General features: G+C 52.6%; 3 protein-coding genes across 3 annotated transcripts; all 3 read left to right on the top strand.

Annotated features, from left to right (window-relative positions):
- Nucleotides 1-1,708: 1,708 nt before the first annotated feature.
- Nucleotides 1,709-4,581, top strand: E0L32_003954 (uncharacterized protein; the record flags this gene model as incomplete). Its single annotated transcript, XM_031138310.1, has 9 exons — nt 1,709-2,294; nt 2,353-2,659; nt 2,715-3,568; nt 3,628-3,690; nt 3,755-4,012; nt 4,070-4,245; nt 4,312-4,357; nt 4,423-4,512; nt 4,574-4,581. 9 exons carry the CDS (start codon nt 1,709-1,711, stop codon nt 4,579-4,581), a joined length of 2,388 nt encoding a protein of 795 aa, XP_030998016.1.
- Nucleotides 4,582-5,759: 1,178 nt separating this feature from the next.
- On the top strand, nt 5,760-7,280 carry E0L32_003953 (uncharacterized protein; the record flags this gene model as incomplete). Its single annotated transcript, XM_031138309.1, has 1 exon — nt 5,760-7,280. The coding sequence occupies one exon, from the start codon at nt 5,760-5,762 to the stop codon at nt 7,278-7,280; it is 1,521 nt and encodes a 506-aa protein (XP_030998015.1).
- A 1,012-nt stretch (nt 7,281-8,292) lies between these two features.
- Nucleotides 8,293-8,871, top strand: E0L32_003952 (uncharacterized protein; the record flags this gene model as incomplete). Its single annotated transcript, XM_031138308.1, has 1 exon — nt 8,293-8,871. One exon carries the CDS (start codon nt 8,293-8,295, stop codon nt 8,869-8,871), a length of 579 nt encoding a protein of 192 aa, XP_030998014.1.
- Nucleotides 8,872-12,606: the final 3,735 nt, after the last annotated feature.

Genomic DNA, 12,606 nt, shown 5'->3' with positions numbered 1-12,606 from the left:
GAATCGCCGTGTTCGCTTTTCTGTCTGTACTCAGTCCGATACCATCATGAATTAAACGGCCTGCCTTTTTGCTCTTTTTCGGTTCATTCAGGAAGGGTGATGCATCTTTATCTTGGTCTCTATTTCCTTATTTCACGCACTTCCAAATGCCTGAAGTTAACGACCAGATAAATGATAGAGTCTGGATAAGCATCGTTTGGCCCCACAGTGTCCTTTCAGCTTCCCTTCAGCACCTGTAGATTGGTTGGGCACGGCGGAATCAGAGGGCCTCAACCAGTTACTCTAGCTCCAACATGGACAATCATCATCGCACCCGGTTCATATTAAATGCTGCATGCCCAGTTGCAATTACTGCCCCGGTGAGAGGCAAGGATTATGGAATTTGATCACCACATAAAGATAATTCGACAGAGACAACGTACTATGTAAGGGAGCTGTTTTAATATCTACCATTGACGACCACAGGATGTGCTCGCGCGCGGGTGTCGTTCATATTATGTCTAGGCAAAACAAATGTCAATAACCGTCTCCAGAAGTTAGTCAATCATATGCTGAGTTTGCGAGAATTGTTGATGGTGCCTTGGTGTGATTTTCATGACGTTTTTGCACTGTGGGACGACCACTGAGGCAACTCAAAACACCAGAGGAATCTGTCTGGCCATGCACTAATTGTTAGCCACATCCCTTTCAAACATGCGGGATCGTACAAGTAGAGGCGCGTGAGCAGATACAGGATGGATGGGGATCTGTGCACCATCCGCGAGGTTCCTGCCCGGCATGCCGCGACTCATTGATCTTCGAAGCTTGGAGCAGTCAAGCATTCGGAGCTTGCACTGCCACCACCAACCCTAAGAAGCAAGCTCGTTGAGATTTCGGCCATCAGGGCAGACGCCTAGACCACCTGACTGCATTCAAGCTCTGGGACCACAGCCTAAAAACGGCCAAGACCCCAGCTGAAAACCCCCCGGACCATCGCCAGCCAATGGCAACAGCACCAGTGGTGCACGCCGTCGCCGTCGAAGGACACGATCTGATAGCGGGGCTTCAGATCTGCACCGCCGCCCGCTAGGTTGGTCGTTCGGTGTCGTGGTTGGGCATCTCTAGCGACCGATGGGCCCGGCGTTCTTGTTAAGCATGAGCCGACGTCCTTTTAGGAGACCGACCAAGACATTCCAGTGACAACCTGGGCCCAAACCGGTATCGGATGGGGCTGGACGAGGCAGACTTTCAATCGCGTGGCCGGGATGCCACGCGACGCACCATTCTGTTTGATGGTTCCTAGCTTCCGCGGCGACCTGAAAAGACGATTGAGCTGTGTGGCTCTGGTGATACTGCAACTCTGATAGTTCTATCCCTGGTGAGAGCGGGAGCAACAGAGCTGGCGTACACCCCTACCTGGACGTGTCGATACATCAGAGGGCCGCTGGTCTTCTGCACCGCCTCTCTAGCTATCAAACGCCCTGCCGCATGTAACCTCTCGCCATCCCGAGACGTGGGTTCGGTCACTAAAAGGGCTGTTTGCGTCATACCGTATTGTATGAAGTAGGTGAGTTCTTGCAGGAGCACAAAAGTCATAAAACGTTACAGGTCCCCCACAGCAACACTCGCAGCGGAAGATTCAATCTCATTCCTACGTTATCGCCAGCAAACCTCCATTACTCTCCATTCTCCGGACTGTGGTTACAGCCACCGACCGGCTGAAGATAAGATGGGCATCCTGAGGAAGAGTGGTCATGGGGGAGGGAATGGTCAATCTTCGTCACGGGGTGGCGGCCAACCGCCTCCCTACCAATTTCCTGGTCAATCGTTTCAGAATGTGCCGCCAGAAGCGGCCCAGATTGCTGCCGCTATGCTCGCTTCTGTCATGAACCTCCGAGTCGCCAACGGGGCGCGAGACCCAGATGTCGACACATGCCTAGCGCATTTGAAGCTGCTCCACGCTATTCACAACATGAAAGAGGAGGTCGGCTACACTGACGGCCTCTTCGGGCTTTGGGATTCGCGGGCATCGGGGACCCATTTCCTAGTCGAGAGTGAAAATGAAGTCAAGGAGCAGCCTTATTACAGTACACAGGAGATGCCTCTCGAGGACAGGAAGAGGTACCTCAGCAGGATCCGAGAGAAGCGATGGGCGTTGTTCGTTGCCCGTGCCGTGGACAGATACGAAGCCACCTGGAACCTCCAGTTCAAGCCAACGCTGACCGAGGATAACTCCAATATCCCGGACATGTACAGCAACTTTCCATACACGGGGAAGCCCTTGAAGTGGGATGACTGGATGATGCCGCCTCTGGGTAAGTTGTGCTGACCCAGGCCTTCAGTCTGATCCAGCAAACTGATCGATCCCCACAGATGTACTCATGGTCTTTCATTCGCATATGCTCAACCCAAGAGGCTTCCTCGAGGATTGCATGCGCTTCCAAGCCTCTAATATGTGGACCGCCGGCATGCCTTGGCAGCAGGTGAACAATCTGATTGATCTGGAGTTTAACTACAATGTTACTGAACCGACCAAGGTCATGTGGAATGTTCAGATGGGGCGGGCTTGGGAGAATTCAGAGGATTCCATGGTGAAGCGAATCGGCTGTCCGTGCTGCAAGCAGCCTGTCGACATCCCTTGGACAACGTGCTCTCTCCCGGAGGACTCCAAAGAAGCTCCGTAAGTAGGATGTTCCTACCCGCTGGCGGGTGAGCTGCTAACCTCAATCTCTCAGCCGCCCGGGTCTCACCGGTACTGGATACGGCGATGGTGATCTCCGCTGGAAATGCCCTAGCTGTGGTGTTGTCATTACAAAGGAGCTCATGACCGTGGGCAAGTTTGTAGAGGACTCCATGGATCTCATTCATCGGGAGATCATGATGCCCGGCACCATCCTAGATCCGAAGACCGGGACTCCTGCTTTGAATCTGAACCTAGATCGAAGAAATCAGGAGCCGCGTACCTTTCCCAACCGCATGATTCGCTCTATAAGGGTACGGCAAGAGATAGAAGCGCTGCTCAAGCCCGGCATGAATCCCACCCCGACCATGGACACGGTGCGCAAGATCTTCGAGCCCATCCTTGCCGACTCGTACGCCCTTAGGCAGATCAATCTCATTACTCGCGACGGGACCTATCGGATATCGCCGTCTACCAAGATCACTATTCGCAAGATGATGTCGCACTACTGGGAGAACTGGAGCCCCTTCGCGCTCAACCTCAGCGGCGCGGTCATGCGCCAGGGCATCTTTGTGCAGAAGATGGTCAAGATCGACTGGCTTCACAGCCCTCATGCTCGAGATACTATGCAGAGGTTGCTAGAAAAGTATCGCCGGTTTGTAGCCATCATGGCATCGTATCCAGGACAGATTGCCGTGCCGACCTTGGACGTGGATTTGGCGTGGCACACACACCAGCTGTGTCCTCCTGCCTATTATCGATATACGATGGAAGCCTGCCGGAAGTTCATTGATCACGATGATAAGATTGATGAAGGCAAGCTATCCTCGTCTTTCGAGTGGACAAGCAAGATCTATCAGCAGAGGTTCGGCGAAGTTTACTCTGAGTGTACCTGCTGGTACTGTGAAGGTATTCCCCGGTCAGATTCTTGCAGGCTGGCGACCAAGGCTTTGCTCACTCTGTTATAGCAATCCGTGCTTCACACGTCTCCACCCTGAACAGGATATTTGGGTCGAATCAACCAGACAAGGGTAAGAGCTGTTTGCCACAACACTGTACTCAACCCCAGATCTTGCCGCTAACCTCGGTGCCTAGTCAACGAAGCCTTTCACACCTCGGGAATGGCAAATCTCTGTCCACCAGATAATTCAGCCCATATCTCGGCGCATAACGCCGTACAGACCAACATCCCTACTGACAGCCGCCTACGGCGAGTCTACGAACAAATGCGGGCCGCCAACCAGCGCCGCATCGACGAGAACTACGCCAAGGCTAAGCGGAGAGCCGAGAAGCGGGGGAGGCAGCTGCCAAATAAGGAGACATACTACGATCATTGGGGAACCTATTACTTTAGTACGTGACCTCCTCGAGGTTGGAGTATCCCTTCAGCTAACACTTGGACCTCAACAGTGTATGCACCATTTTATTACCCGATGTACATGACACCCGGCATTTACGGAGACTGGGACCCGTGCCACGTCACAGCCGGAGAGGGTGAGCATGCCAACTGCTGCAAGGGCAGCTGCGGAGTGAATGGCGCTGCAGCGGGTAGCTGTGGAGGGCCTGGCGGTTGCGGTGGCGCAGGGGTAAGTTAGCCCGAGGAAGTTACCCTTCAAATCACACCCATTGGTTTCTAATGTTGAATTGTGCAGGGCTGTGGAGGAGCAGTCGTTCATCCGACCTGCTCGGCCGGCGTAAGTAAGTATCTATCTATCTGTGCGATGCGCCAAAGGGTGTCCAAGTACTGACCCAAAGTCCTATAGGCTGTGGTGGAGTCGGTTCGAACTGTGGAAACGATGGCGACGGCGGTGGCGACGGCGGCGGCGATGGTGGTGGTTGTGGTGGCTGTGGTGGTTAGTGTTGCTGCTTTGTACTCGACGATTGACTGAACGTGTGATCTAACTCCGTGGACAGGCGATTGAGGGTTTCCTATTTGTATCGCGGGTTCATTCATCGAAACTAAGTATGTCTACCGGGATGGAGCAAGGCAGGGTTTGGGTAATGATTGACATACGGGAAGAGATACATTACATTGTGTGCTGTTAGCAGCCCTCATTGTGGGATAGCTTCAAAGAGCAGGTCATCGTGGAATAGAAGAGACTGACCCAGCTACGAGGGGCTAGCCCCTCCGGTAATGGTGGTTGAACATGGCAAAAACCACTTGTTACGGCGATGTTAAAAGACAACAGAGTGAGGGAGGGACTCTGTCAGGTCCAGAATTATTTTTCAACAAACATACCCTGGACAGCATGGAAGCGGATGAGGGTTGTTCAGACAAAGGGCTGGCTTGTGTCCAATCGCGTCCCGCATATCTGCATTGCCTTTATCAGCAACAATAGTCTTGCCCATACCGTGGCGTCTGGGGAACTCCGAACAGTGAGGAGGACTGGTCCAGCGGTGATATTTACATGAGACGGCGATCGCTTGGCGGGACAACCGACCATTGGCGCGGGTATCGGCTCCAGAACTGCCGCTAACTCTGAATCCAGCAACTGTGAGAGGAGGACCTCAATACAAGCTTTCGCTCCGGATCGGAATGACACACCACTGGAGCGATAGCGCCGGCTCTCGTCTGGCACAAGCAGGTTTCCGTGCACACATGTGACTACCTGCTCCCGGGGTGGCCACCGACGCCGTAACTTCATGAGCCATCTTGTTCCGCACGGGGGTCTCGGAGGCGGCAAAGGCGTTCAACCCCTCAGCTAATACGACCCTGTAGTTACAACGAGAACTTCCCCGCCCGAGCGTTGCTCTCCCCCCGGATTCCGCTAATTGGATCGGGAGTGAGGCGATTGCACACAGTTTCTAGACGCACAAATCGGAGCGTACAAATGAAACATTAGCCGAATCCGAAATGAGCAGCTCGCGGAACTACAGCATAGGAGCGCTTATAGAGCCAGGATTGTTGGCTGTCCCGGTTGAAAAGCAGGACGATGTGATAACGGATATAAATATGAGACCTGACCAACACAACTGCCGACCATGATCAACATTCAGCCAAGTGGTCCAGCCCGGTAAAAGGCTGCCTCGTGTTGCACGGCATCATAATTCAGCTACTACTCTAGCCTTGACTACACTTTTTTGCCTCCAATCATCAGCAATGTTTCCCCAGCTGAGATTTCAGCGCGCCAGAGTGGCTGCTCTCGGGATTTTTGCTTCGGCCTCACTGGTCGCCGCAGGGCCCTGTGACATCTATGCCTCCGGTGGAACACCATGCGTGGCTGCACACAGCACCACTCGAGCGCTTTACAGTTCCTACACCGGTCCCCTGTACCAGGTGAAGCGCGGCTCGGACGGGAGCACGACTACAATCTTGCCCCTTTCCGCCGGAGGTGTCGCCAATGCCGCCGCACAGGACGCCTTCTGTGCTGGTACCACCTGCCTGATCACCATCATCTATGACCAGTCAGGCAGAGCAAACCATCTCACTCAGGCCCCTCCTGGTGGCTTCCAGGGCCCAGAGCCCAATGGCTATGACAACCTCGCCAGTGCCACAGGCGCCCCTGTCACGCTGAACGGACATAAAGCCTATGGGGTCTTTGTTTCTCCAGGCACCGGATACCGCAACAACAACCCGAGTGGTATAGCTAAGGGGGACGAGGCGGAGGGCATGTATGCGATCTTTGATGGCACTCACTACAACGGTGGTTGCTGCTTCGACTACGGAAATGCCGAGACCAACAGCCGTGACACCGGCAACGGCCACATGGAAGCCCTTTACTTTGGCGATAACACCGTGTGGGGTTCCGGAGCCGGCAGCGGTCCCTGGATTATGGCCGACCTTGAGAACGGCCTGTTCTCGGGTGCCAATCCCAAGAACAACCCCGCTGACCCCTCCGTCTCGCACCGGTTCCTCACTGCGGTCCTCAAGGGCGGGCCAAACAAGTGGGCGATCAAGGGCGCCAACGCCGCCTCCGGCTCCCTGTCGACGTACTACAACGGCCCCCGCCCTAACGCGTCTGGCTACAACCCGATGAAGAAGGAGGGTGCCATCATCCTCGGCATCGGCGGCGACAACAGCGTCGGCGCGCAGGGCACCTTTTACGAGGGCGTCATGACCTCCGGCTACCCCAGCGACTCGACCGAGAACTCGGTGCAGGCTGACATCGTTGCGGCTAAATACGCCACCACCTCGATGACGAGCGGGCCCGCGCTGAGCGTCGGGTCGTCCATCTCCCTGCGCGCCACGACGCCCGGCTTCGACACGCGCTACCTGGCACACACGGGATCCGCCGTGAACACCCAGGTTGTCACGTCGTCCAGCTCCGGTGCGCTCAAGCAGCAGGCCAGCTGGACCGTGCGCACTGGCCTCGGCAACAGCGCCTGCTTCTCCTTTGAGTCGAGGGACACGCCTGGCAGCTACCTACGGCACCACAACTTTGAGCTACAGCTCGTCGCCAACGATGGGAGCAAACAGTACCGCGAGGATACTACGTTTTGCCCGCAGGCTGGTCTTAGCGGCGAGGGTAGCTCCATTAGGGTATGGAACTACCCCACGCGGTATCTGCGCCATTATAGCAATGTCCTCTACGCCGCGAGTAACGGTGGTGTCCATACTTTTGATTCTGCTACGTCGTTCAACGATGATGTAACTTGGATGGTCAGCAGTGGTTTTGCTTGAGGGCCGAGCTCGCCCTTTCATATAGGCAGGATCAGATATCTGAGCTCGTGATACTTTCACATTTGTCAGACAAACAATTCAATATAATTTTCAAGTTGACAGTGCACACGCTAATTCTTTGCCATTGTGCATCCGGAACTCTCTTCGTGTAATGACTTGGTCCTTCTCGTGACTAGCTCGAAAGAGCTGGTTAGGCTTACACTGTATCACTAGCATTTGATAGGATACGATAAAGTGTTGTGGCTTTTAATAGCTTGGTTTACTCTGAAAGACAGGGTTCTGACTTGGACCTCGAACAGCTATTCATGGCTCTCCTTGAACTATCGGTTTAAAGGAGCACCGGAACTCGGATCTGAGTCATAATGAAGGACGTTTCTAGTACGTGATCTGTTTAAAACCCAAAATTAGTCATCGATTTAGAGCCTGGCGCGCACTCTATTGTAGCACTCGGGGTTCATTGATTCAGGGGAAGGCTATGCCAGCAAGTTTGCAATCTCAGAGATGACCTCCAGTCTGCACATGCACCTTTACACCTTATACGCTCGCTTCTATACATATCAATAGATATTCTATACATATCAATAGATAGATCCCAAACCGGGACTCTGATTATTTTCGAAGGATCTGAAAGATCAACAGGACGCATTGCCACAACCCGCAACGGCGGAAATAACAAATTCGCCGTCAGCAATCTGCACCCCGAGTAAAACGTATGAGAAAACCAAATTCTGCAAAGATCGAGACCGACAGCACCTTGATGCAAGTCTTCATTGGAGCCTGACAAACCCCCACCTCCGCCCTCCTCTACGAAGGCGGGGTTGATCATCTCACTCAGCTGCCTGAGGTCCTCTGACCACATTCATCTCCTCGCGGGGATGGTGCACAGCTGCCCGCTGTCTGAACAAGACACAAAAAAAACTCACACTAGCCGTCCAGAGTTGGGTGGGCTAGTATCCGATCTTCCAAAGTCGAATCCTCATTTACTCTTGATCCTATAGACGTCTGTTTGAAGATGGCAACAGACTTCTACACGCAGCATGTTGGAGCTACTCTGAGGCCCCAGGCTGACAAGGTCCGGGCCATCTTCGATACTGCGAACGGATGGGAAGTCTGGGCGCAGGTCGAACTGGCACTGCAGATGAGGCAGACTATGCAGGGCTACGACCAGTTCGGGCTGCAATTCGGAAGCTTCGAGCGCGAGCGAGCGATGTACGAGGGCAGCCAGCAGCGCTGCGACTTCTCATCCTCCTTTACTGATCACAACGGACACCCCCACTACCACTTCGTCGAGTTGAAGTGCCTGAGCAAAGGGAAGCTCGATTACTTTGTGGGCGAAGTCAAGAAGGATTTTCAGAAAGTTATGGGCGCGGATATCAGGCAGTCGTGGGCCACCAACGCATGGTACGCCGCAGGCTGGGTTGTCGCCATCACTGTCGATCCGGGACGACGGGGCGGGGTGGACGCGCGGATGCAGCAGCTCGCACAGGAAATGAATATCCAGTGGCTTAACAGCGGCTTGACAAGAATCACAGATGACATTCAAGTCTGGACTTGGACTCGACAAATTGTTCAGAACGGCCAGCCTGTATGAAACCATGGCGACTTCCTTGTGTTATCGGTTTGACGCCTGGCCTCTACTTCACAATTTCTGGAGAGGAACAATTATAACTAGCTACCTCACCTAAATTACTGATTTGACTTTTCTAACTTCCATTTGTCAATGCCATATATGACTGCCTTTCTATCACAGAAATGAAAAAGACTCACTGGCTGCGCCCTTCCCACACGCTTCCAGGATCAAATCATAAATGATGAATGTTAATCCAATTTCTCTATAGAAGTGTCTTAAGAAAAGTTTGGAGGGCTTCTTCGCATAATTGACGATGGTTTGAGGGAAATGCATGTCAGCTTTCTTCTCTCTCATTGTTCGACAAAATTGGATATGGACCGGGGGGGGTTTGCTGATGGCTGATGAAGTGTCACTCGCCCGCACCACCCCAACTCACAATAATACAAGAACAAATGTTTAAGCTCACACCACTCAGGACCAGGCGGATAATCAACACGCCAATCCCTCATTATCCAGCCCTGTCCTCGCACCACTTGATCCCTTTTCTCATGACTGCGTTGGTGACCATCCCGTAACGCGGATTGCGTTGGGTTGCACACTCTATCGTCATGCTGCACTGCATTTAGTTCGGGACTATATCAAGTACCTTGCCTTCGAGCTCGCAGCCTCGCTTCACAGAATTTGCCTAGGCTTTAGTCAATCTATAAAAAAACGTCAATATTGAAACACTCTTAATCGAATTGTGCACCACTGCCTAGATAGATGATAGCGGCTGCACATATATTTGAAGAGAGCACTAGCATTCTAGTGCTAACCTCTTGAACCCTGAACTGCTGCGTCCTTTTGAATACATTTCACCTTTATGCAGAATGCTAGACTGTCTCCGAATACCTGAGCTAGTGAACCTGCATCTAAAGTTGTGGGCAAGTCCTGGCTCCGCTACCAGTCCAACAATGTCGAGACTCAAAAAAAAAAAAAGCACCGGACAACGTCGATGATGGACGATTGTGTTAGAGGCAGTGATGGCTTGAATCCATGCCCCCCCGCTCAATATCTAGTGTCGCAGACTGTTTCACAAATACTCAAATTATTCAATGCACTTCTCATTCAACTTGCAACATCCTAGAATCCATCTGTCTTTTTCCAGATAGGGGTTGCTCTTTGGGAACCATAAATGACATTCTGATCCAAAGCTACCACGGCTCGATCTGAAATGCCTGAGTTTGCGGAGGAAGATAGATCTCGCATGTTTCCGACTAGAAAGTGTCTGGTGTTAGTAGAAGTTAATCATGCCCTCTCTTCTCGACTTTGCGATCATTCGCTAAGTGACTCGTCCGGTGACGATGATTCCGATGGGCATGACCCCGAGGAACTTGATCCTGTTTCTCTCTTTTTCCTGAGATTTTCAATCTTCCTACGCAGGAATCCTGTGATAGATTTCAGTTTCTGTCCCCCTTTCGTCTCTTGTGTCACTTCTTCAATGTTGGAAGTTCTCAGTTGTTGACCTCGAACTGCTAGGCTTCCTCCACCTCGAAATGCTAGGAGCTTTCGGCCTTGAACTGCTAGAATATCTCGGTCTTGGATTGTCAGGAAATTTCGGTGTCGGAATGCTAGGAGTTTTGGGCGTCGAATTATCAGTGGTTCTGGGCCGAGAATTCCCGTGGGTTCGCGGTCTCGGGTTTCCGACTGGCCTGCCTCCGATTGTTGCGAAAGGAGATGGTTGCCCCGGAGAACCAAGTCTGATAGAAGTGGCGTCTTGTCGGTGATACTTCCGGCAGCCCACTCACCAGCCGAATTCAATTTACGGTCCGCATGACGCCAGAAGTATATACCTGGCGCTCAAGGCTCTAGCATCCCTGCTGCCCGACCTTGGAACAAGCAGTATGATGGTGGGAAATTTAAATTGATCTGTGACGACCTGGGCCTGGCGAATCTAATTGTCTGAAGCAAAGAAAACCTCACTGTCATGGGAGTGATGGACCTTGAGCGGTCATACATCGGGCCCGCCCAGTCGTTTGGCTCGGCACCGTGGTTGCTTCTCCAAGATAGACCTCTCAACGAAGAGTGGGAGTGGCAAGATGGGAAGCCGCCCAAGCTCGCCGAGTGATGCTTTACATACCTCGATATCTACAAGCGCGTCCTAGAGGAAGAAGAGGCGAAAGTGCCGCCTGGTTACGAGAAGAGGGAACTCTCCAATCTCGTTAAATGATCGCAGGAATCGGGGGCCATGTGGTGCAGAAGACGCTTGGATTGTGAAGTAGCCAAGGACATTTTGGAATGCGACAAAGCGCTCGTAGATGATGGGCAGATGACACGAGAGGCGTTCCTCGGAAAGCATCCTACAAAAAAAGGGTAATGGGAGAGACTCATGCCAGAGGAAACTTAGGGAAGCTCAAAGGGCTTACTTGAGCTGCTAAATAAGGTGTAAGCTGGTGGCGGTAACAGCCATTTCTCGATCATAATACTCGGCTTGGTCTTGTTAAGGTGAGGGGATTCGGTAAGCAGGGAGAAGTGAGTACTGCAGTCATCCATGCCGTGTCCCTGCAAGATACAACGGGCTGAAACTCGAGGTGGAAGACAAACTTTTCCAAATATGGACCGACCGAAAGAATTCGCACACGATATGACTCTTGCAGTCCGAATCGATGACCGATTGTACAAACGACGTCTGGAAAGAAGGGGAAAGCAGTGCAATACACCACAACAGGCCAACATCAAGAAGGCAAACCCACGAACAAGCACTACCGATTGCGGGTGCACCCGACATGCGTGACCAACGGAACTCGACGCAGCCAAACAAAACGACAAGACCTGCTACTTGTACAACTGCTGGAAGAAGGGGCAATGGAGGGTACCAACATGACAAGCAAACATAGCACAAGCCGACCACCATGCTAACAGGCACTGGACCACGTGCTATGGGATACGGTTGCAAGGGCACAAGACTCTAGATGGTTTCCAAAGGCCCGCAACCGCGAGTTGTCGCTGTAGGACAGCGGGGATGACTCGAGACGCGGAGCCCTCCTCGACCAAGGGAGCGAAACCATACTCCAACGGCGGTGGTAAGAATCGACGAAGGACCCGGATTTGCAGTATGGAGGAAGGACACCGTCTACAAGGAGACAGCAGCCACAGGCAACAGGTATGGCGACTGCAGTGCATCTACAGAATCCAATGAAGAAAGCATCCTCGAATGAATCGTGGGAAGTGGAAAGAGAAGGGGAAAGCCCATTCACCCCACTACCAGAAGAGACTCTGAAAAGTACCGACGTGATAACGACAGGCTATGCTATTCAGCGATTCTAGTCACATAATTGGCCCCTTTTTCCCTTGTGCAGCTTGCCGAGTGCAGTCAGTTCCCAAGGGCAAGATACACGGATAAACTACCTAACAGTATGCTTTAGAAGGTCCTTGGAACAGAAACGATCCTTCAAGAGCATGCTCGAAGAGCAGGTAGGACAGTCGTATCGACATGTGGGCCCACGATACTGATGGTGCAATTGTGGTGCGAGCCTAGCCTTTTCTACCCCATGGCTTGCATGGCTTGCATGGCTTGCATGTGAGATAGCGAGTGGCCTGACTGAGGGAATTTCTACTTGTACAGTAGCCCAACCTCATCACGGCCCCCACTTAGGCAAGCCAAGCAAGCAAGCACTGATACCCAACTGAGTCGCCCTGAGTGAGACTCGGGTACGGGGTCCAATTGTGGACCATCCGAGCTCAACGAAGGAGCGGCTGGGGTCTCACTAGACCTAC

The sequence above is a fragment of the Thyridium curvatum genome (genome assembly GCF_004353045.1).
Source record: "Thyridium curvatum strain D216 chromosome Unknown NODE_18_length_519074_cov_76.432364, whole genome shotgun sequence".
NCBI lineage: Eukaryota > Fungi > Ascomycota > Sordariomycetes > Thyridiales > Thyridiaceae > Thyridium > Thyridium curvatum.
Note: the sequence above shows the minus strand (reverse complement) of the source record. Positions and strands in the feature narration are given on the sequence as shown.